The 25,531-nt window shown below is 43.2% G+C and overlaps 2 protein-coding genes across 3 annotated transcripts; one reads left to right on the forward strand and one right to left on the reverse strand.

The window, feature by feature from the left end:
- Nucleotides 1–23,971, reverse strand: LOC5574480 (cyclin-dependent kinase 8). Of its 2 annotated transcripts, none has more exons than XM_021857047.1 (7): nt 23,470–23,971; nt 2,052–2,303; nt 1,584–1,987; nt 1,243–1,531; nt 578–613; nt 471–509; nt 1–396 (listed from the first exon to the last, which is right to left on the reverse strand). In XM_021857047.1, exons 1-7 carry the CDS (start codon nt 23,689–23,691, stop codon nt 118–120), a joined length of 1,521 nt encoding a protein of 506 aa, XP_021712739.1. In that variant the 5' UTR covers nt 23,692–23,971; the 3' UTR covers nt 1–117. The 2 variants fall into 2 exon arrangements, with proteins under 2 accessions (XP_021712739.1, XP_001655140.1); XM_001655090.2 differs by having other exon boundaries at nt 1–399.
- Nucleotides 23,972–24,062: 91 nt separating this feature from the next.
- On the forward strand, nt 24,063–25,036 carry LOC5574479 (gamma-secretase subunit Aph-1). The gene is made up of 2 exons (XM_001655089.2): nt 24,063–24,409; nt 24,470–25,036. Exons 1-2 carry the CDS (start codon nt 24,188–24,190, stop codon nt 24,965–24,967), a joined length of 720 nt encoding a protein of 239 aa, XP_001655139.1. The 5' UTR covers nt 24,063–24,187; the 3' UTR covers nt 24,968–25,036.
- The last annotated feature ends 495 nt before the right edge of the window (nt 25,037–25,531 follow it).

Consider the following 25,531-nt stretch of genomic DNA (forward strand, 5'->3'; position numbering starts at 1 on the left):
CTCACTTTATAGTTAGATTTATATACGTAGATTGATAGACGTACATTGGATATACAGTCCCGGAGAACGAACGAAACTTACCTAGCTTATATCCTAAGATACGGCGCGCCACCAGACCTAATACCGCTGCTGGAATCCACCTTGCTGCTGATTGTTGAACATCATCTGCTGCTGTTGTTGTTGCTGTTGCTGCTGTTGGGCCGCGGCCGCAGCTGCTGCCGCTTGCTGAGCCTGTTGGACCTGGTAGTCCTGTTGGTTCATGCCGTTGCCAGGCTGACCGTTGGGACCGGACATGCGTACCCGCTTGGCCGCACTGTGATCCATGCCACCGGCTTGGGCTTGTTGCTGCTGTTGCATCTGCTGTTGTTGCTGCTGCTGTTGCGATTGTTGGTTTTGCTGCTGTTGGGAGAGTTTGATGTTGAATGAAATATGGGACCTAGGTACTGAATCATATGCTTGCTCCAACTCACGTTTGCCTGTTGTTGCTGGTTTTGCTGTTGATTCTGATGCTGTGAAGACAAATTGAGAAAGATCAATTAGATGTGTCCTAGTCAAAGGATGAAATGAATTGTCTTACATTTGCTTGTTGTTGCTGGTTTTGCTGAGCTTGTTGCTGTTGAAATAAAAATAAGTTAGCAATCAACTCATTACCTTTTCAATGATTTTCAAAATAACTTTCAAGTAAATCAATTATCGCCTAGATTAGTATTCATGCAATGATCTTTTCAAAAAATTTCCATGAATTTTATTGTCATTCTATCAAGCATCGCACCAACAACCTTGTCGAGAATACAAAAGCACCCTTCTAGGAAAATTTCAAGGATCTCAAATGTGTTCCATAACATCTCCTTTGAATCTGCATAATATCGAACCGACTGGGACAGTTCCTAGGCCAATTCACAGTATAATCTCTGTTGCTAGGATAATTGGTAGTAGAGTTTCCGAACGAAAATCTTAATGATTTTTTGTGGGTCTCAATGCCTGGAGAAGCCCATGAAATTAAATACTGTCAAGAAACCATTAGAAATGCTAGTAAAGCTTTTTCACGAGGAGTCTTAGAATACATTTCTGAAGAACTTATTGGATAAAAGCGTAATAGTCTCTAATAGACTTTAGAGATGATTTTTATAAACAAATATATTTTAGATACCCTACAATAGGCTGATTAGAGACTTGCATTGAAATAGTAACCAAGCCTCTAAAATGATACCTTCATACCAGTCCATGATGTGCATTACTTACATTGGCTTGCTGTTGCTGCTGCTGTTGTTGCTGGCGTTTGCTTTCACCCTTGTCGTCCTGATCCTCGTCCGTCAAGAATTCACGTTTGGGATAAGGAATGGGACATCCGGCGAAAACGTCCGCCGTCGGCATGGGATCCTCCGAGAAGTAGGGGTCCTGCATGGCCTGCTCCGAAGTGATGCGTTTGTTGGGATCCATCAGCAGAAGCTTCTGCAGAAGATGGAATGCTTTGCTGTCCGGCTTGATCTTGTGTCGCTCCATGTATTTTACCAGTGAGCAGTTTGCGTAGCTGAAAGAAATGGATTAAAATGTGTTTTTATGACCCCAACGGCAAATCGTACTTAGACCGCTTGAAGTCTTTAGTCAGAGTATGATGTTCGGGCATTTTCCGGATATCTTCCCAATCTTTGTCCTGGGGGAAGCCCATCACATTGAAGATTCGGTCCAGTTGATCATGATGGTAGGGATTGCTCGTTTTGATGTCCTCCTGTCGGCAGTGAAATATCGGTTCCGAAGTCAACAGCTCCGCAAAGATACACCCAATGGCCCAAATATCGATCGCTTTGGTGTAATGACGAGCCCCCAGCAGCAATTCTGGAGCACGATACCAGAAAGTTACTACCACCGGATCAAGATCTGCTAGGGGTTTCAGCGGAGCGTTGAATAACCGAGCAAAGCCCATGTCGGCGATTTTGACGCGACCTCGCTCGTTGCCTTCTCCCATCACTAGAATGTTGGCGGGTTTCTACAATGGATATCATAGATGTTAGTAAATACTGATTTGTATAACTTTCGTAACTTGCACTAACCAGATCTCTATGTAGAACCCAATTACTGTGCAAATAATGAATGCCATCCAATATCTGATACAGTAAACTTTTGACCATTCCTTTTGGGACCATAACCGGCTTCTTGGTGGCCTTGGCCGCTCGATGAAACTTTATAATGTGCCATAGATCATGCTCAGCGTAATCGAAGAGCAGCCACACTTTCCGGTCTGTATGCGACAGGAATACCCGAATCAGGTTGATCACGTTGGGATGCTTCAGCTCTCGCAATAACTGAAAGTGAAAATTGGATAATGTATCAAACACTGCACAATGGCCCGAATCGATAATGAAAACCTTTTCTATGTTCTCGTTGATTTTAGACATATGGTGTCTTTAAAGAAGTTGTTCGTAATTTGATTAGATACAGTAATCCTTGTTTAGGTTCAAATTTTGATTTTTTTTGTTGGAATTGATTTGTGAGTATGCTCTTCTTATCAAACTTCATAAAAATATGGTATTATGAACAACTTTGTTGAAGACATTTTTGAGCGAAGTCTTCATTTGAATTTAAAAAGTCGATTCTAAAAACTACATTTTCTTAAAAATTAAAACAAAAAAAGTAAGCACAAAACATGTTTTTTTTAGTACACATTAAGTTTAAACTTTTAGAATTGATTTACTATGCTCCAATTGATAGTTGGATCAAGAGTGCCTTTAGAATTTAAACCTAAATAAGGACCACGCTATGTATTTTTATTTTTAAAATGGCAGAGTGGTGGAGAGTTTCTTAAAAATAGGAATTTAAGAGATTTTATGTCTGGAATAAACGAAAAAAAAAAAAAACAAATCAACCAAAAAACTTAGAGAGATCATACAGAACTCAATAAAAATGAACGAAATCAGAAGAAAAGAATTCAAGGGTTGTCAGATAATCCAACCAGACATTTATTTAGGAATATTTCTTAAACTTTACTTGAGAATTCATTCTGACATCACAACAGCCCATCCATGAAGATCCAAATCGTGAAAAAAGTGAAGCTAAAATCATGAAGAGGATGGACGAATTAAGAGCACAAGTGGCTAAGATAGTTAAAACATTATCGTTTGCTGATGGATTGCAGAAGTTTACACCATCGAATCCATCTTCACCGATATCATCTCCTGAAAGCGATGGTGCAACAAACTCAACGAAGAATTCTATTGATAGTAGATTGTTGCTGGGAGGAGTTCGGGCCATCATCTTAGAAAACACTTTTTGGAGTATGTTGCTCGCAAACTCAAAACTGTAATTCAATAGCTGTGTAAATTACATTGATTTTATGTTACATAAATGATACAACTTACAGATTTAGTTTCCTGTTCACAATTCAGACCCCACGAATCTCACAGCACTAACTTCCTATGTTCAACCCTATAATTAGCTCTATTGATGATAAATTCATGAATTCAATTTACGACAACTTACGGTAAGTTATTCTTCAAATCTAATCCAATCCGATTTAGGCAGACCCCTCTAGTGAACGGTATCAATTCTATTATCGATCAAGGTATACCACTATTTCTATTTTTATTTCAGGCTATCTCAATTTAATTATCTAGCGAATCTCAACAATCTAAATTTTCAACAATACAATGCCCATAACATTCCAATATGTCAGCGCCCTGTGTTTACATCGGCCTAGTCATGTGCTTAGACATGGTCATGCACCACAGGTAGCGTTCACGCAAAAAACCCTCTCACTCCCGGCGTAACATCTCCCCGGCCCGTAAGCCCTGTCGGTGATGGGCATCACTTCAGCGCTTACCTCCTTCATCCTCCAATCTCTAGAACGGCTAGTTTTGCCACCGCTCGCTTCTTGAGTCCCGTATTGGTTCGTACCATTGCCGATCGTACTCGTCCATCACTTCCTGGGAAAACTTCTTCGATGATTCCGCGTTCCCACGTTCTTCGTTTCTCCGTATCTGCTACGTACACCAAATCTCCTACAGCCATTGGTTTCATTTCTTCGAACCACTTAGTCCTCCGATTCATCGTTGGCAAATATTCTCGTTGCCAACGACTCCATAGTTCTTCTGCTAGATATTGTGCTTGATTGTAGCTGTTACGTAATCTATCCGCTAAATCTACTGAGCTTTGTGTCTCTGTACTCTCGACCAATGAACAACCTCGTAGAAAATGATTCGGTGTTAGAGCTTCTTTATCTTCCTTCACATTGGTGGACACATACGTTAACGGCCGCGAGTTTATCAGATTTTCCGCTTCTACGAGAGCAGTTTGCAGTATCTCGTCTGTTAATCTTTCTCCATTCATCAATGCTGACATTGCCTCCTTCACCGACCGAACCATGCGTTCCCACACGCCTCCCATGTGTGGTGCTGATGGGGGAATAAAGGTCCATTTGGTTCTGGCACCCGTAAACGTATCAGCACATTCGATGTTTATGGTCCGTATCTGTTCTGCTAGATCTCTGCTTGCCCCAACAAAATTGGTTCCGTTGTCGGAAAAGATCTCAATCGGGCTACCCCGCCGCTTTACAAATCTACGAATCGCCATTTCACAAGACTTTGTTGTCAAACTGTAGACTTCTTCTAGGTGAATAGCGCGAACCGTCATGCATGTGAATAACGCTACCCATCGTTTCTCCCGTCTTCGCCCAACAATTACTTCCAGTGGCCCAAAATAATCTAATCCAACATATGCAAACGGATGTTCGCTTACTGCCAGCCTTGAGCTTGGAAGTGGGGCCATTCTAGGAACAGCCGGCTTCGCTTTCTGTATCTTGCACCAAACACATTTCTTTGCAGTACTTTCAACCAAGGACCTCAAACGTGGAATGTAGAAACGTTGTATCATTTCATTGACCACCATCTCTCGACTACCGTGACCACATTCTTCATGGTAAAACTCCACTAGCTTTCTCACAATCGGATGTTCTTTAGGAAGAACAATTGGGAATCTCACATCGAAAGCAGCATACTTTGCCGCAGTTGTTCTACCCTCCATTCGTATTACACCGTATTCATCTAAGAACGGTGAAAGTCGATATAATGGACTGCTTTTTTCGATTGTTTCAAGTTGTTGTACGGATGGTTGCTGATTCCTAATCAATGTCTTCACCTCGTCAGGAAATACTGCGCCTTGCGCCACACGCCAAAGGAAATTTTCTGCTGCCAAGTATTCCGCTTGTCGCAGTGGAACTAGTTCTGCCGGAACCTTTATAACACCTTTCCTTGGTGATGGTAGAGCTTCAATCGGTTGTTTCTTCGTTCTACGCTGACAATTAGTCGCGAAACGGTACATGGTTGCCACCGTTCGTACCAGCACCTTCCATTTTGAAATGTGCTCCAGCCTGGATAATATCACATCAGGCAGTATGATTTCATGTAACAGCACACTTGCTCGAAGCTCTTCTTTCGCCTCAAACACTTTCTGCTTCTGTTCCGGCCACTCTTCTTCAGGTTTGTACAAAAATTCTGGACCTCGAAACCAACGACTGTCCGAACTTATCTGCGTCGGTAGTCCCCACTTCGTTACATCATCCGCTGCGTTGCTTTTTGTAGGAACCCAATTCCAATTTTCCGGATTAGTGATACTCAATATTTCGCCTATTCTGTGGGCTACGAATGGCTTATATCGCCTCACGTCTGATTTTACCCAGGATATAACAGCGTTGGAATCCGTCCATAGATAACATTTTTTCACTTTGACGGAATGATTCTCACAGATAGTCTTCAATAATCTCGCTCCTAATACAGCAGCCTCTAGTTCCTTTCTTGGAATGGAGAGATATTGTAGAGGAGCTACCTTTGCTTTCGCTTCAACAAATGCACAATGGACGTTTTTATCGTCAACGAAACGAAAGTATGCTACGCATCCATAAGCATCTTCTCCAGCATCCGTGAAAACATGAAGCTGCACGGAATCATATGCACTACGACTCATTTCCCCAAGATAACAGCGAGGAACACGTATGTTATTGATCAACGGGAATAAACCTGTCCATCGTAACCATTGTTTGTAATGCACTTGTCCTATTTTTTCGTCCCAGCCAATGCCACTTCGCCATAGGTCCTGCATCAAAATACGCCCGTGAATCAATAATGGCGCAAGAAATTGTTTGGGGTCAAACATACTCATGACGCAACGAAGAGCGATCCGCTTCGTGGGCCAGGCTCCTTCAGTGACGTATTGCCGCAGATCTTCTCTAATTTCCGTGGAAAACACGAACGAGTCTAAATCTGATCGCCACATTACTCCAAGAACTTTTTCCGAATCAGAATTGTTCCTGTCCAGGGACTTTGCTTCTTTCGATTCATACGAAGAATCAAGTTCTGCCAATACCTTGGGTGAGTTGCTCATCCAGTTTCTTATCTCAAAGCCAGCTTGAGCATGTACTGTTCTAACATCTTTAGCTCGCTCTATTGCTTCGTCTTCTGTATCAACGCTATCGAAATAGTCATCGACATAATGTTTTCGGATAACGGCGTCGGCTGCTGCCGGATATTGCTGCAGATGTTCAAGGGCATTCATATTTTTAACGAATTGTGCCAGGCAAGGTGAACAACTCGCTCCGAAGATGACCACATCCATAACGTAAATGTCTGGTTCACAGTTCACATCGTATCGGAACAAAAAACGCTGTGCTTGACGATCTTCGTGTCGCACAAAAATCTGGTGAAACATCTCTCGTATGTCACCACCAAATGCCACCCGACGCTCACGGAATCCATTGATCACTGTGGATAGCGATGCAACCATATCAGGTCCCTTAAGTAGACTATCGTTGAACGAAACTCCATTTGCTTTTGCAGCAGCATCCCATACCATTCTAATTTTTCCCGGTTTCTTTGGGTTAACCACATAACTCAAGGGCAAGTACCAGCATCGGTCAGGTGGTGTTTCTATAAGTTCTCGGTCTGTAATCTTGTGGGCGTAGCCCTTAGCCAGGTAATCTTCAATTTGTTTCTGCAGGTTTTCTCGAATACCTGGATTTCGGTTTAATCGAACTTCCAGGTTCTTCAACCGTTTGTACGCCATCGAGTAACTATCAGGAAATGTTGGAATTTTGTCTTTCCACAGTAGGCCGATCTCGAAGCGATTGCCAATACGTTTTGCTGTTCTTTCAAGAATGCTTCGAGCCTTACAGTCTTGTTTCGATTCGAGTCGTACTGGCGAAACTCCAACTGCTTCAAGCTGAAAATTATCCCGCAACATCTGGCTTAATTCCTGGTCAGCCTTACTACATTCCTCGCAAACGCATCTATGATGCCCTAGGAAATGTACATCTGCTATCATGTTCGGTCGCGGTCCGTATACCGTCCAGCCCAGCTTGCACCTAACAGCAATTGGTTCTCCTTTCTTCCCAACTCGTGATGCCAATGGTGCAATAATATGCATGTTGTCGATACCAATCAAAAGTTTGGGAGTATCTAGCTCGTAACTCTGAATGTCGATATCTCCGAGGTGTTGGAATTCTTCAACTAGTTGAGTTGCATCCAATCGTTGACTAGGTAGCTCCAATTTTTTAACCGTTCTTGCAATGCACGTGTCGTAATTTTTACTATTTCTCCCCGAAATCTTCATTTCTACACTTCTTGAATGTGTCTCGGTCCGACTAATTCCATTCGTCCAGCGCATTTCAAACGGTTCTCGTGGACCATTTAACTGCAGGAACTCGGCTATTTCACTGTCGATAAGTGATGTTGAAGATCCTTCATCCACTAATGCAAGTGTACTGAACTTGTTGGCCTCACTATATAACGTAACGGGAATTATGCGAAATAACACTGTTTTATTCAGCGAGCAATGGCTGTTGCAACGTGCCTCCTTGTGAACAGCTTCTGCGTAGGTTGGGGGGTGCAGCAATGGATGATGTGGATCTTTGCAACCTTTGACCTCACATTGAATCTTCGATTTACAAGGCCATTTTCCGTGATCATAAATGCAAAGCGCGCATAAATTTAGATGCCTCACCATCCTCCATCTTTGTTCTACGCTAGCATTACGGAACTCTTGACAGTCTCGACCAAAATGTCCAAGTTCTTCACAAATAGAGCAGCTAATATCTTTTCTTGCAGATGTTTGCGCCTGTACTCTGTTACTCTGGTGGACATGTTTTGTACTACTTGCTTCACGATCATCCTCCATCAAATGGGTGAACACCTTGGCTTTCGGTTTCTCACGCTTCTTGGTGGAAATTAAATCTATTCTTTGAAAAGTAACTTCCAATGCCTTGTCCACCAAATCTTCCATGAATTTCCCAAAGGTTTTCAAATCTACGACTCGCGAACGCCGCTTATATTCTACCCATTGCATGGCGTAGCACGGGGGCAGCTTCTGTATTAAACCTTGCATGAGAATTGGATTCTTCAAGTGATCGTTCAATTTAGAAACTTCTAAATGTTGAGTAAATTCTTCAATCGCACTTCCGAATTCAATTACGGACTCCAAGTTCTCCGAATCTGGACCATCAAGTTTTTGAATTCTTTGTGCCAGCATTGCTGACAGAATCTCTGGATTTCCAAAACGCCTACGAAGCTTTTCTATAATCGTTGGTACATTCTCCGGTAGAAGCAACATATTCCGAACAGTTTCCAAAGCCTTTCCTTGCAATGCCTGTTGCAGCCTGACAAGATTTTCTGCATTAGTGAACCCACACGACACATTGGCTTGCTCATAAGCACTAATGAACAGAGGCCAATCCTGCGGATGACCTGAAAAACTAGGCAGATTCTTCGGGAACACTTGACGTGAGGCAATCTGAAGCTTCGAGGGCCCTGCCAGCATACTGGAACTCTTCTGCTGTATGTAACGACGTCTCGCCATTCCATCGGTATCAGCTGTTGACATTATCGCAAATTCGCCTCCACCGCTTTCAGATGGATTCGGCAACTCTCGCCGCCTTCCCGAATCCAGTGCATGACAGGAACTCATCCAACCTTGAACCTTGTCGATGTAATCCACCTCGATGTTGTCCTGTAGTTCATTTTCTTCGTTGCATTCGGATTCTTCCTCGACTAATTTTGATAGCTGTTGCAATTCTTCTAGCTCTCGACGCTTTCGTTCAATCTGTTTCTGCTTCAATTTCAGCATCTGCAGCTGATTTTCTTCTTCCATGGCTTCTAAACGGGACCGCTCCTTCATCTCTTCAATTCTCATCAGCGCCAAGTCACGTTTAGAACCTTTCGACTTACTGTTGTTACCCGTACTACGACTTCTCTCGGAACTTTCAACACTCTTTTGACTTTCCGAGTACGAATTTCGGTTACTAGCGGAATAGCGATTTCGCGACGGGTTGTTCGACAGCAATTTATCTGAACATGATATCCCTCCCGCCTTAGACGTCCCTGGTTGACATTCTACCTGACCTTTATTTATTACATGTTGCCCACCGGAAGGATCACCTACTTCCTTTCGATCTTTCGTGCTGACTGGCACCTCTATCCGTCTCTGCACGGTCTTGTCCTTGGACTTACCGGTATGATCTTTACCCTTCTTAGCCGCACGAGGAGGTTGAACACGGGTGACTCCTGGTTGTCCTAACGATTCACGAGCTGATACGTCCTCACCGAGGCACGTACGGCAGTACCAAACAAGCTCAGCTACGCTTTGGTCCACACCAACGCATGAAAAGTGGTGCCATTTCAGACACCTACCGCACTGCACCATCCCGTCATACTGATCATCTCTCTCGCAACATGGGTAGATCACATCCGAAGTTAAATCTTTTTGAGTGTTGCTGGGAGGAGTTCGGGCCATCATCTTAGAAAACACTTTTTGGAGTATGTTGCTCGCAAACTCAAAACTGTAATTCAATAGCTGTGTAAATTACATTGATTTTATGTTACATAAATGATACAACTTACAGATTTAGTTTCCTGTTCACAATTCAGACCCCACGAATCTCACAGCACTAACTTCCTATGTTCAACCCTATAATTAGCTCTATTGATGATAAATTCATGAATTCAATTTACGACAACTTACGGTAAGTTATTCTTCAAATCTAATCCAATCCGATTTAGGCAGACCCCTCTAGTGAACGGTATCAATTCTATTATCGATCAAGGTATACCACTATTTCTATTTTTATTTCAGGCTATCTCAATTTAATTATCTAGCGAATCTCAACAATCTAAATTTTCAACAATACAATGCCCATAACATTCCAATATGTCAGCGCCCTGTGTTTACATCGGCCTAGTCATGTGCTTAGACATGGTCATGCACCACAGGTAGCGTTCACGCAAAAAACCCTCTCACTCCCGGCGTAACATAGATATTGGTTATGTGACCGCTTCATACAAATGCAGACCATAAGTAAAATTTACACTCAAAACGTTCCAAATTGTTAAACGAGACATGGTTTTTGAAGGCATTCTGATACAAATGATCACTAAAACAAAAAAATCGACATTTCCGGTACATCTGGCAAAATTGGTAGATTTTTTTATTCAATCAACAAAACCGTATCCAAATCAAATTGTTGAAATATATTTGGGTATTTACATACCACTTTGAAATTGAGTATCGTAGGCAAGCTTTCGGTGGTTTAAATTCCGGAATTCCGAATCTATTCGGGAGCTGGTGATGGTTAAAAAGGCGATTTTTATAACAAGTATGATGATCGAATGGTCTGATTCGCAGTGTAACAAGAAAAAATGAATTTTCATTCCTTGGCGCAAATAAAGCCATGATAAATCGAAAACTATGAAACATTTGCAACATATTGAGGTATAAATGATCATTTTAGAGCGTTTCTCGGATATCTTACACTAGCTTTGAAAACATGCCAAGAGATATATGTCATACACATGTTTATTTCCTCAATTAGGAACATCTTCAAAACGAACACGCAAACAAATTGTGCGGTAAAAACTATCATTTTAGGGGATTATCTTAAGCGCTCGCACCGGCAATTTTCAGCAGACCAGAAATGCGCTTGATTTTACCATGTCTGTAGAGATCTGTAGTTGGAATCAGATTGTTGTAATTTATTTCTGTCAAATGTACCAGTAATGCGGTGGGGTGTACCGTAAACATAGTAAATTGGTCTGAATTTCCATGGTAGTTTTAAGAATGGGCGTAGTCAGCTAAAATAGTTATTTTTACCACAGAATTTTTTCCTGTGAAGAATAATGTAGGGTGGCTGATCCAGTGGTAGTGTGTGTTCCAATAATAGTGGTAGTGCGGTTTTAAGCGTGTTATAGGCAATTTATATTTTCATGTGTATTTTTCTAACATGGCTCTTGCTAAAATAATATGAATGTGTTAAAAAATCTTGGATATCAGTAAGGAAATAGTAGAAAACAATTATAAACCTTAACTTTTTTGCTCCTTTGCACCAGTAATAGTGGGTCGTTCTTATAATAGTGAGTCTCAATGGAAAATCAATGTAAACCACTATTATAGGAACACAAGTTAGCAAATACCACTATTACTGGAAGATGATCCAGTAATGGAGGAAATTATTTTTTAGAAGATTCAATGATTTTATCATTCTAAGATTATTTTTTACGTGAAATAGAATATAATAGCTTTCAAATGACGTATTCAGATATAAAAAACGACCTTCAGTTATTTTTTGGCGATTTTTTATTCCTCAGCCCGTTACTATTGCCTCTATGACTGGTACAGACGCCCTATGTTCTTTTGAAAAAAGACCGGTTTGTCGTGTCACCATTAAGGCAGAGATCATTATTTTTCATTGCTGTTGTCTAATGTCGATCGAGTACCTATATTTCTTGTGTGTTTCAATATTTCAATAAACATGCATTGAAGCCTTAAAAAGTAAACAATACCTATTATTAAAAACTAAGAATCGAAATTGTGCTGAATCATTTTTTTTATTTCTTTGTGTTTGAACTGTGGTGGATTATGTATTGAAGGTATAAAAGTTTATCACGATCAAAGCTTGTGAAGTTTCGGGCCCGTCTAAAGCATCAAAGTATTTGTATGGAGAATTCGGAAGACATTAACAATTCAAGTTATTATTAGTTCATTACCAAAATATTATGCCATTCGGACCAGACCTCAAAAGATGGCCATTTTATATGCATTTTTTAACAATTTCATCCAAGAATTATATTAGAAATTATTTCAGGATTTGCCCAATGTTTTTCTTTCTTATAATATTCTGAATTTATTTTTCAAAGGTTGTCTATAAGATTTCCGGAAACAGTCTTTTCTCGAGAGCATGCAGCAAGGATACTGTAACCGCGGCGGAGTTGGGAAAACCGATTAGTTAGGGTTTGCTTCTTCCACAGCACTAATTCGACAAGGCGCAAGTTACTTGGACGGGCTACTGCGAAACGGAATTTATTGCGACGAACGGAATATGGGAGCGTATGGTTTGAGATTTATTCTTGACTAATTCTATACTGGTTTGCACATGGTTTTTTATGGGAATTCAGTGAAAAGTGTTCAAAGAAAAAAGGCCTATCCGATTGCCTGTCTGGATCGGTTTTCTCTCGCTAGCCGAAGGCTAGTGATATGGAAGAATGATAACTGATAATCTAATCTAATTGGACTGAGTGAGATCGATACTGTTATCGCTATTTTTAGTACAGCAGTATTTGATACTGGGAGAAATTATTACTCTTAAATCTAGGGTGGCTCCAACAGATACTTTAAGGGAGTGGAGGTAGTCGCAGTGGCTACGTGAGGGGCAGACGTTTCGATCATCTTATCTGCCATTTCGGCTAGCTTGCTGAGTGTTCCATCACTTATGGAAAGAATCGGTCGCAGCTTATCCGGCATTCTTTTCAAAAATAGCACTTTCATCACATCGTCATTAATGTTCAGTCCTGCACTCCTGCACCCAATTCTTGCATGCGAGCAAGCATATGGGTGGTGCGCATATCTCTGAGATCGCAAGCGTTAAGGAGCTGCTCTAGTTTCGCTTGCGATGACATCTCAAAACGATATTTTACTGCGTAGTATTTCTGTTGCTCCGGAGGATTTTGTATCAAGTCGGAAACATGGCAAATCTTGCATACTTGTTCGCTTCTGCTCGTGCAAAAGGGCCCATTCACAATTTTCATAACGCTGAAGGGGGTGAGTGGGTGTCCTTAGAATGTTACAGCTCATACAAAATTTGTAGATCATTCATACAAAATGCGTTACAAGGGGGTGGGTGGGTGTCAAAAATGGTCATTTTCAGCGTTATGAAATTTGTGAACGAACCCAAAGAGAAATGGCGTCGCCGGAAAATTGCTGTTTTCGTTTCGGATTTGGAACAGCAATTCGCACGCGGATCGTACGCAGACACTCGGAAATCGGTACCGAAATCATGTCGGGGTCACCAATGTGGGATTTGCGCGGACGTGAATAATGAAACGCGACGATTTACAATGTATTTAATACTGGATTTATTCCTTCGATCGTTTTGCTTCTCGGGTTTAACAACAACTGAGTTTTTGTTATGAGAACCTAGGGGTGTACCAAAAGTTCAACACCACCACAAAGGGTTTACAGGAAATTTTCCCTTACTCGATATTTCGTATCTCGATAACGAGTTAGAGAAGTTGGTTTTCATGGCTACCTTGATGGTAACTTAGGTAGCATTTGAACTGGTTTTCTGATCTATAACTCGATACCTTCCTAACTCGTTGGTCCCTTTAATATCGAGTAATGAATAATTGACTGTACGTTGAATATTCTAGCAACCCGATGTTCAACATACTAAGACTAACTGGGTTAGTTTTAAACTAATATTTCAGCACGGTATTTATTTTAGATTTTATGAAAGATTCAATATATTAATCTCAAATTCTGTCGATTGCAGCTTTGATAACGGATAAGATAGTGGTACACATAAATCTGACATGAGAAGATTGATTCCTTATGAAAAAGCTATTGGCGCGGTAAATGGCTGGGCATGGCGTACCATTGGTACCTCGCGTACCTGCAGGAATAAAATAGACCCCTTTGTGCGGTCCTTAGCCTCTTGCCCAGCAACTCCTATCCCTACCTCCTCGTGGTACTGGCCGGGGTACGAGTAACCTTGGGGAAGATCGGGTAACCAACCCCCGGTGGGAACTTTGGTCGTATGCTGACAGGGAAGGGGGGGTTTGCTTTTGCAAACCTGGAGCGTCTGTACTCCACGTTAGGAGCGGCTCACAACAGCGTCTGTTCCCCATGTCAGGGGCGGCTGATCATCGTCCGAGTGCCAGAGAAGGACTCTAAGCTAAACTGCGCACTATGGCCCTCCGAACATTTAGGGGGAATGGTCCTCCGGAAATCTAGGGGGTTGGTGTCAGGCCCTGCAAGCCAACCGTAAAAACACATCAGCACAGGAACGTCAACGAGAGAATACGGACCGGAACAATCGGCAAAGACCACAGCGACGAAAATGGACTAGCGATTGGAAACTCGGTACGTGGAACTGCAAATCTCTCAACTTCATTGGAAGTACTCGCATACTCTCCGATGTACTGAAGACCCGCGGTTTCGACATCGTAGCGCTGCAGGAGGTGTGCTGGACAGGAGCATTGGTGCGAACGTTTAGAGGTAATCATACCATCTACCAGAGCTGCGGCAACACACGCGAGCTGGGAACAGCTTTTATAGTGATGGGTGATATGCAAAGGCGCGTGATCGGGTGGTGGCCGATCAATGAACGAATGTGCAAGTTAAGAATCAAATGCCGATTCTTTAACTTCAGCATAATTAACGTGCATAGCCCACACTCCGGAAGCACTGATGATGACAAGGACGCATTTTACGCGCAGCTCGAACGCGAGTACGACCGCTGCCCAAGCCACGACGTCAAGATCATCATAGGAGATTTGAACGCTCAGGTTGGCCAGGAGGAGGAGTTCAGACCGACGATTGGAAAGTTCAGCGCCCACCGGCTGACGAACGAGAACGGCCTACGACTGATAGATTTTGCCGCCTCCAAGAACATGGCCATTCGTAGCACCTATTTCCAGCACAGCCTCCCGTATCGGTACACCTGGAGATCACCTCAGCAGACAGAATCGCAAATCGACCACGTTTTGATCGATGGACGGCACTTCTCCGACATAACCGACGTCAGAACCTATCGTGGCGCCAACATTGACTCCGATCACTACCTGGTGATGGTGAAACTGCGCCCAAAACTATCCGTCATCAACAATGTACGGTACCGACGCCCGCCCCGGTACAATCTCGAGCGGCTGAAACAACCGGATGTCGCCAATGCGTACGCGCAGCATCTTGAGGCAGCGTTGCCGGACGAGGGCGAGCTCGATAGGGCCGAAAACCGATTAGTTAGGGTTTGCTTCTTCCACAGCACTAATTCGACAAGGCGCAAGTTACTTGGACGGGCTACTGCGAAACGGAATTTATTGCGACGAACGGAATATGGGAGCGTATGGTTTGAGATTTATTCTTGACTAATTCTATACTGGTTTGCACATGGTTTTTTATGGGAATTCAGTGAAAAGTGTTCAAAGAAAAAAGGCCTATCCGATTGCCTGTCTGGATCGGTTTTCTCTCGCTAGCCGAAGGCTAGTGATATGGAAGAATGATAACTGATAATCTAATCTAATTGGACTGAGTGAGATCGATACTGTTATCGCTATTTTTAGTACAGCAGTATTTGATACTGGGAGAAATTATTACTCTTAAATCTAGGGTGGCTCCAACAGATACTTTAAGGGAGTGGAGGTAGTCGCAGTGGCTACGTGAGGGGCAGACGTTTCGATCATCTTATCTGCCATTTCGGCTAGCTTGCTGAGTGTTCCATCACTTATGGAAAGAATCGGTCGCAGCTTATCCGGCATTCTTTTCAAAAATAGCACTTTCATCACATCGTCATTAATGTTCAGTCCTGCACTCCTGCACCCAATTCTTGCATGCGAGCAAGCATATGGGTGGTGCGCATATCTCTGAGATCGCAAGCGTTAAGGAGCTGCTCTAGTTTCGCTTGCGATGACATCTCAAAACGATATTTTACTGCGTAGTATTTCTGTTGCTCCGGAGGATTTTGTATCAAGTCGGAAACATGGCAAATCTTGCATACTTGTTCGCTTCTGCTCGTGCAAAAGGGCCCATTCACAATTTTCATAACGCTGAAGGGGGTGAGTGGGTGTCCTTAGAATGTTACAGCTCATACAAAATTTGTAGATCATTCATACAAAATGCGTTACAAGGGGGTGGGTGGGTGTCAAAAATGGTCATTTTCAGCGTTATGAAATTTGTGAACGAACCCAAAGAGAAATGGCGTCGCCGGAAAATTGCTGTTTTCGTTTCGGATTTGGAACAGCAATTCGCACGCGGATCGTACGCAGACACTCGGAAATCGGTACCGAAATCATGTCGGGGTCACCAATGTGGGATTTGCGCGGACGTGAATAATGAAACGCGACGATTTACAATGTATTTAATACTGGATTTATTCCTTCGATCGTTTTGCTTCTCGGGTTTAACAACAACTGAGTTTTTGTTATGAGAACCTAGGGGTGTACCAAAAGTTCAACACCACCACAAAGGGTTTACAGGAAATTTTCCCTTACTCGATATTTCGTATCTCGATAACGAGTTAGAGAAGTTGGTTTTCATGGCTACCTTGATGGTAACTTAGGTAGCATTTGAACTGGTTTTCTGATCTATAACTCGATACCTTCCTAACTCGTTGGTCCCTTTAATATCGAGTAATGAATAATTGACTGTACGTTGAATATTCTAGCAACCCGATGTTCAACATACTAAGACTAACTGGGTTAGTTTTAAACTAATATTTCAGCACGGTATTTATTTTAGATTTTATGAAAGATTCAATATATTAATCTCAAATTCTGTCGATTGCAGCTTTGATAACGGATAAGATAGTGGTACACATAAATCTGACATGAGAAGATTGATTCCTTATGAAAAAGCTATTGGCGCGGTAAATGGCTGGGCATGGCGTACCATTGGTACCTCGCGTACCTGCAGGAATAAAATAGACCCCTTTGTGCGGTCCTTAGCCTCTTGCCCAGCAACTCCTATCCCTACCTCCTCGTGGTACTGGCCGGGGTACGAGTAACCTTGGGGAAGATCGGGTAACCAACCCCCGGTGGGAACTTTGGTCGTATGCTGACAGGGAAGGGGGGGTTTGCTTTTGCAAACCTGGAGCGTCTGTACTCCACGTTAGGAGCGGCTCACAACAGCGTCTGTTCCCCATGTCAGGGGCGGCTGATCATCGTCCGAGTGCCAGAGAAGGACTCTAAGCTAAACTGCGCACTATGGCCCTCCGAACATTTAGGGGGAATGGTCCTCCGGAAATCTAGGGGGTTGGTGTCAGGCCCTGCAAGCCAACCGTAAAAACACATCAGCACAGGAACGTCAACGAGAGAATACGGACCGGAACAATCGGCAAAGACCACAGCGACGAAAATGGACTAGCGATTGGAAACTCGGTACGTGGAACTGCAAATCTCTCAACTTCATTGGAAGTACTCGCATACTCTCCGATGTACTGAAGACCCGCGGTTTCGACATCGTAGCGCTGCAGGAGGTGTGCTGGACAGGAGCATTGGTGCGAACGTTTAGAGGTAATCATACCATCTACCAGAGCTGCGGCAACACACGCGAGCTGGGAACAGCTTTTATAGTGATGGGTGATATGCAAAGGCGCGTGATCGGGTGGTGGCCGATCAATGAACGAATGTGCAAGTTAAGAATCAAATGCCGATTCTTTAACTTCAGCATAATTAACGTGCATAGCCCACACTCCGGAAGCACTGATGATGACAAGGACGCATTTTACGCGCAGCTCGAACGCGAGTACGACCGCTGCCCAAGCCACGACGTCAAGATCATCATAGGAGATTTGAACGCTCAGGTTGGCCAGGAGGAGGAGTTCAGACCGACGATTGGAAAGTTCAGCGCCCACCGGCTGACGAACGAGAACGGCCTACGACTGATAGATTTTGCCGCCTCCAAGAACATGGCCATTCGTAGCACCTATTTCCAGCACAGCCTCCCGTATCGGTACACCTGGAGATCACCTCAGCAGACAGAATCGCAAATCGACCACGTTTTGATCGATGGACGGCACTTCTCCGACATAACCGACGTCAGAACCTATCGTGGCGCCAACATTGACTCCGATCACTACCTGGTGATGGTGAAACTGCGCCCAAAACTATCCGTCATCAACAATGTACGGTACCGACGCCCGCCCCGGTACAATCTCGAGCGGCTGAAACAACCGGATGTCGCCAATGCGTACGCGCAGCATCTTGAGGCAGCGTTGCCGGACGAGGGCGAGCTCGATAGGGCCCCTCTTGAGGACTGCTGGAGGACAGTCAAAGCAGCCATTAACGACACTGCCGAAAGCGTTGTCGGATATGTGGAACGGAGCTCAAGAAACGATTGGTTCGACGAGGAGTGCCAAGAGGTTTTAGAGGAGAAGAATGCAGCGCGGGCTGCAATGCTGCAGCATGGTACGCGGCAAAACGTGGAACGATACAGACTGAAGCGGAAACAGCAAACCCGCCTATTCCAGGACAAAAAGCGCCGCCTGGAAGAGGTGGAATGCCAAGAGATGGAGTTGCTGTACCGTTCTCGAGAAACGCGGAAGTTCTATCAGAAGCTCAACACATCCCGCAAAGGCTTCGTGCCGCGAGCTGAGATGTGCCGGGATAAGGATGGGAGCATCTTGACGGACGGACGCGAGGTGATCGAAAGGTGGAAGCAGCACTACGATGAACACCTGAATGGCGCAGAGAACACAGGCACAGAAGGTCAGGACAGCGAAGGCGATGGCTACGTCAGCACAGCGGACAGCGGAAATCAACCAGCTCCCACGATGGGGGAAGTTAAGGATGCCATTCAACAGCTCAAGAACAACAAAGCCGCTGGCAAGGATGGTATCGGAGCCGAACTCATCAAGATGGGCCCGGACAGGTTGGCCGCTTGTCTGCATCGGCTGATAGTCAGAATCTGGGAAACGGAACAGCTACCGGAGGAGTGGAAGCAAGGCGTTATATGCCCTATCTACAAAAAGGGCGACAAACTGGAGTGTGAAAATTATCGTGCAATCACCATCCTAAACGCCGCCTATAAAGTGCTATCCCAGATTCTCTTCCGTCGTCTATCACCTATAGCAAACGAGTTCGTGGGAAGTTATTCAGCAGGTTTCATCGACGGCCGCTCGACAACGGACCAGATCTTTTCCGTGCGGCAAATCCTCCAGAAATGCCGTGAGTACCAGGTCCCTACGCACCATTTGTTCATCGATTTCAAGGCGGCATACGATAGTATCGACCGCATAGAGCTATGGAAAATCATGGACGAGAACAGCTTTCCCGGGAAGCTCACAAGATTGATCAGAGCAACGATGGACGGTGTGCAAAACTGCGTGAAGATCTCGGGCGAACACTCCAGTTCGTTCGAGTCTCGGCGGGGACTACGACAGGGCGATGGACTTTCGTGCCTGTTGTTCAATATTGCGCTTGAAGGTGTCATGCGGAGAGCCGGACTTAACAGTCGAGGCACGATTTTCACGAGATCCGGACAATTTGTTTGCTTCGGATATTATTGGGAGAAAATTTGAAACGGTGGCAGATTTGTTCACCCGCCTGAAACGCGAAGCAACAAGAGTCGGGCTAATGGTGAATGCGTCGAAAACAAAGTATATGCTGGTTGGCGGAACTGAGCGCGACAGGACCCGCCTAGGAAGCAGTGTTACGATAGACGGGGATACCTTCGAGGTGGTGGACGAGTTCGTCTACCTCGGATCCTTGTTGACGGCTGACAACAATGTTAGTCGGGAAATACGAAGGCGCATCATCAGCGGAAGTCGTGCCTACTATGGGCTCCAGAAGAAACTGCGGTCAAGAAAGATTCACCCCCGCACCAAATGCACGATGTACAAAACGCTCATAAGACCGGTAGTCCTCTATGGGCATGAGGCGTGGACTATGCTCGAGGAGGACTTGCAAGCTCTTGGGGTTTTCGAACGCCCAGTGCTAAGGACGATCTTCGGCGGCGTGCAGGAGAACGGCGTGTGGCGGCGAAGGATGAACCACGAGCTCGCTCAACTCTACGGCGAACCCAGTATCGTGAAGGTAGCTAAAGCTGGAAGGATACGCTGGGCAGGGCATGTTGCAAGAATGCCGGACAACAACCCTGTAAAGATGGTGTTCGCCACGAATCCGGTCGGAACAAGAAGGCGTGGGGCGCAGCGAACTAGGTGGATTGACCAGGTACACCAGGACCTGGAGAGCGTGGGTCACAGTCGAGGATGGAGAGAAGCGGCCATGAACCGAGGGAATTGGCGAAATATTGTTGGCGAGGCTTTATCAAGATAATTGATGTAAAGCCAAATAAGTAAGTAAGTAAGAAAAAGCTATCAATTTAAGATAATTATTACAGGTCGGACTCGATTATCCGTGGACTCGATTATCCGGGATTCGATTATCCGGAATTTTAGACTCGATTATCCGGAATTTGTTTTTTGATGTTGTTATTTTTCAATTTTTCATCATTTCATTTTGCATAAATCAGAGATAATTTGGTATTGCAATACACAATATGAATGATTTTGCAGTTTAGAACGTATTCAAGAAAAGGAGAGTTTTAAAAAGTATTTTTGTGTATGACCCCTACTGTTTCTAGAAAAAAAATTCTGGCTACATATAAGTAAAATAACGAAAAAAGATAATGTTTAAGTTCTTCTATCAAAGATATCAATTTTTTTCTTAGTGATTCGATTATCTGGAGGATTCGATTATCCGGAGTGAAAAAAAATCGGTACTCCGGATAATCGAGTCCGACCTGTATTGAGATTACAACAATAATGTTTCTACCATGACTTCCTTCAAATTCAATAAAGCTGGCTAAAGACAGCCCTCAAACACAACTTTGCTGAATTATAGGTTCATACTTTTACACAATACTGGAAACAAAACTTACCAACACCTGGGCATAATTATCGCAGAATCCTTGGCAGGAGTATAAAACAAAACAAGACAGGCTTTAGCTCAGCATAGTTTTAGTTAGTTTTAGCACAGACAAACAGACGTAACACTTCGAACAAATCTCAATCAAAATCATAGTCACGATGACATGTACGCCCAATGCTAAAATTAGTGTGTTTGGCCGACGGACCAACAGATGGCGGTAGTGTGTAAACGTCAAACGCGAACAGAAACGATGCGAGCGCTGCGGGTGGCGGATTGGCCACCTACCACATTTTTGTATCGACCGTTAAAAAGGTGGTCGATAGACAATGGTGAGAGTGTGACGTCTGTTTGTCTGTGGTTTTAGCTTAGCTTAGACTGACTACACATATCAATGGTTGCTATTCCGTGATTGACTGATGTCAGTGAAGATGCCCAAAGAATCAACTAGAAGTTCAGCTAGGATTGGCCATATTATTTTTCAGTGTGCATAATTCAGTGGCGCCGGCCATGCCCTTGCAGTCAGGTGCAATTGGGGGAAGGAATGTTAGTGTGTAATCTTTGCTTTTTGGAGACCGTGTTTGCCTCTGTATCTCCACAAACGTTACTGGGAGGGATGTTTGTTAATAGGGAGGATCGTTGGGTCACAGGATTCACTTTGATAAGTGATTAGACAATGATCAGACTTTATTTTGCTCATCTTGATCGGATAGATGTAGCAAACTTGTACGCTCACAACAATTATGAGTCAGCATTCGATGTGCATTGTATAATCCGTGGTTGAGAGAGTGGATAGAAACGCTGGCTCTAGCCAAATACACATCTTCCATTTGACTGCTCTTGCTTATTGCGAAGCTCTGCAAACACATCATCATTGCTTTTGGGATGAACTGAGATTGGTTGCTCCGTCAACGCAAGAGCATGATTTCGCTTTCGCCTTTCATAAGGGCGTAACTGCAATAATCGATTTCTCTTCATCGATTTCTCTTCATCGATTTCTCTTCATCGATTTTCTCTTATGCTTATTACTTGGCCGGGAGACAGCTTTCAACTGCTTTTTTGTATTCTGTAGAAAAAACTAATCGTCCTTCGTCATGTTCCATCGTTAAATGTTACCAAAACTGATTGCTTTTCTTGTATTGATCCAAAATTGATAAAATCGACGAAGAGAAATCGATCACTGCAAATACGCATGTATGATATTTAACGCGAGAACTGTCTGAAAATGTTCTTCCCCGAACTGCGAAATGGAAAAAATGCTCTCCTCCGAACTGAGAAAGAGGAAAAACAATCTCTTTCTCTTTGGAGCACTGAGGGTGTCAACAAAAACTAATTTGTAATTTCCAAACACCATTTTCAAATTCCAAAGATGTCCTTCCTTGTCCCGATTAATACTTTCATAAGATTAAAAAAATTCAATCAGGGTGCCGGTGCCAATCGTGGACTACCTAAGCTATAAACAAATCATAACATAATAACGAAAAACCTTAACAAAGATCTTTTGGCGTCAACAGAAAGATTTCAACATGTACTAGGGAAAAAATATAAAAAGGGCAATAACATTATTTTTTGAGCATAAAGTCGCTTGATCAACTATTGGTACATGTGTTCCAGTAGTTGCGCCAGTTCGGGTATGATACAAGGTATTTGGGTTAATTCTACGAGTGGCATGAGGTGACAATTGTCGGAGTCGTATAGCGAGGTGACAATACTCGACTCGAGTGAAGTGACTCTCCATTTGATTTGCACGGCGAGTCACTTCACACGAGTCGAGAATTGTCACCTAGCTATACGACACCGACAATTGTCACCTCACACTACTCGTAGAATAAACCCAATTTTAAAGGAAATAGTTGATTTTTACAGATTTAATATTTTTCCCTTGGAGCAACAACTAAAATCTTTCGAATGAAGCGTAAAGATCATGCCTGGGACATTTCTTAATTTTTATATATCTACCTATTTAAAAAAAAACTGCTTCCGTCAGTTGACTCACTACTGGAACACGACGGCAACTACTGGTGCAAGGGAACAATTTTTTTGCTTAAATTTAATTACTATTTTTCTGACTTTTGAATAAAATAAAAAGCTGAAATTTGGCAAATCGACTAAACTAGAGGTGATAAAAACAGCACATGTCGTTTTTATTGAAAAATGTACGTTTTATTCCAAATTCCAATCTACTGGTGCATTACAACCATTGGTATCGGCAACCTACAATTACTAGAAATTTTTGAAAAATCTACGAAGAAATTACTGAAGAATCTGTAGACTAGCCGCGTAGGAGATCCTGAAGTGTTTGGAAATGTGTACCAAGATTCAATGCAAGCAAACAAGTAATAAAACTGGCTTTAGAGACCATTGTGGTGAAAATACACTTTGGAATCCCTCCATTAAAATCAGTATGATGATCAAGTCTCTAAACAGAGACCTTCCAACAGCTCTGCAAAACTCAATTACGAACAAGTTTTTTGAAAACACTATACGTCTTAAATCAACTAGATAAGAGAAAAGAGTTCATTCCCGCTAAATTGTCGAATTGAACCATTGTGAATTGAATCTATTGCTCTACAAGACTTACCGCTATCTCCCGGCAAGCCGACATCGACAGCCCCGTGCCCTCGATTTGTTTCAGCGCGTAGTCCTTGGTGTCATTGCTTTCTTTCCGGTGCGCCTTGTAGACGTGCCCGTAGGTCCCCCTGCCTACCTTACAGCCTTCGTACTCGAACAAATCCTCCACCTTGGCCCGTTCCTGCTGCGTCTTCATTTTGAACTCGTAATCCATCATAACAGCGCTGCTCATAGCTCAGAGCGGAAGCGGCGATTGGGAGGAAAAGTTTCGCGGAGTGTTTCTTACCGGTGATCACACGAATTCGTATGATCGATAACACTGTTCGTACTGCTGGTCACTTGCAGCAGCTTGGCAATTGAACTAAACGAACCAAAAACTGGGAAAACTTGGAGAATTTACTGAAAAATAATCGATGTTGCGATTTTTGCGCGAATCGTCTGCCGAGAGGTAACTGTAAACAATTTTTAACAAATTGTGTGCTGAGAAGGCTGTCAAAATGCGCACGCTGAAGTTTTTTCATTCAAAACGGAGCTTGGGGAGCTCACCGCACTCATGAGTGGAGCAAAATCAGATTTTAATAAATTTTACCATTTCGATTTATTGTGTAGCATCTGTTTTGAGTTTTGACAGATAGATTAGTCATTCGTTCGCGAATATCCAAACAAACTTTCCAACAATTTCTAGTTTTTGTAGTTTTTAAATAAGTTAAGTTTAACAATAACGAACCATGACCGTCGTGGAGTTCTTCGGCTGCTCGTTCCTGGCCTTCGGGCCTCCGCTGGCGATGTTTTCCCTGACGATTGCCCACGACCCCATCCGTATCATCATTCTGATAGCAGCTTCCTTCTTCTGGCTGGTCTCGCTGCTGTTTTCCTCGACCGTCTGGTTCACGGTTTATCCTTTGAGGGATAAGATCGCTTTCGGGCTGATATGCTCCGTGTTCATTCAGGTAAGCTTGCTTAACTATTTCCCAGTATATTGGACTCGACTAACCGGAACAACCTTTCAGGAAGCATTCCGCTATTTGATGTACAAGCTGCTGCGGAAAACCGAGCGAGGACTGCAGGAGGTGACCGAAATCGTACGAATCTCTGACTACAAGCACATCCTGTCGTACGTCTGTGGGCTCGGGTTCGGCATCATCAGCGGTGCCTTTTCGCTGGTGAACATTCTGGCCGATTCGGTGGGACCGGCCACGGTGGGTCTGAAGGCCGGATCAAACATTTTCATCGTGATCAGTGCAGCCCAGTCGCTCTGTATGATTCTGCTGCACACCTTCTGGAGTGTGATCTTCTTCAATGCGTGCGACCTGAAGAACTACTACCATATTGGATACGTGGTCGTGAGCCACCTGTTTGTGTCCTGCATAACGCTATTGAATGGCCAGGAGCTGTTTGCCGTTTCGCTGACGGCGTCCTACATTGTGATGTTGGTGACGAGTGTGATTGCCTTCCGAGTGGTGGGAGGAAATTTAGCTTCGTTTAAGAAATTTATTACTTGCAAGTAAATTGAACTCTAAAATATCATAACTTATATCATCTCTTAATTTTAAATACAGTCTATTATCCAAGAAACATTTGCTTATTTTATAATCATTTATTAAGCAATTTTTCACAACTATATACTGAATAGTTGCTTTATTATATTACTTCGCAGCTGCTACGCACACATTGTTCAAGCAAATCTGGCGAAATTATTAGGCTACTTATCATTTAGTGATTGTATTCATGTATTGTAATGATATTTATTCAGGTTTCACTTAGCCTAATAAGGACTGTTGATTTAACAACGCTAATTTAATAAACAACATTATTGCAGTTTAATTCAGCATCATGTTTAACAACATTTGAATTATTTCCATGTGAAGCCTTTGTTCAGGCGTTGTTCACACAAATTTGGAGAAGTTATAAAGCGTGTCATTGAATATTGATTTTGTTCTACAACTTCAAAAGCGCTTTATAAGCATTTATCTCAGCTTTTATTCAACTGCCACAAAATTAATTGAAAACAAATAAATGACCAAAAATCGCTCAACACTGTACTTCAAATGCAGTGTGATACTTTTACCATG

Source organism: Aedes aegypti, unplaced genomic scaffold (assembly GCF_002204515.2).
Source record: "Aedes aegypti strain LVP_AGWG unplaced genomic scaffold, AaegL5.0 Primary Assembly AGWG_AaegL5_hic_scaff_654_PBJ_arrow, whole genome shotgun sequence".
NCBI classification, from domain to species: Eukaryota; Metazoa; Arthropoda; class Insecta; order Diptera; family Culicidae; genus Aedes; species Aedes aegypti.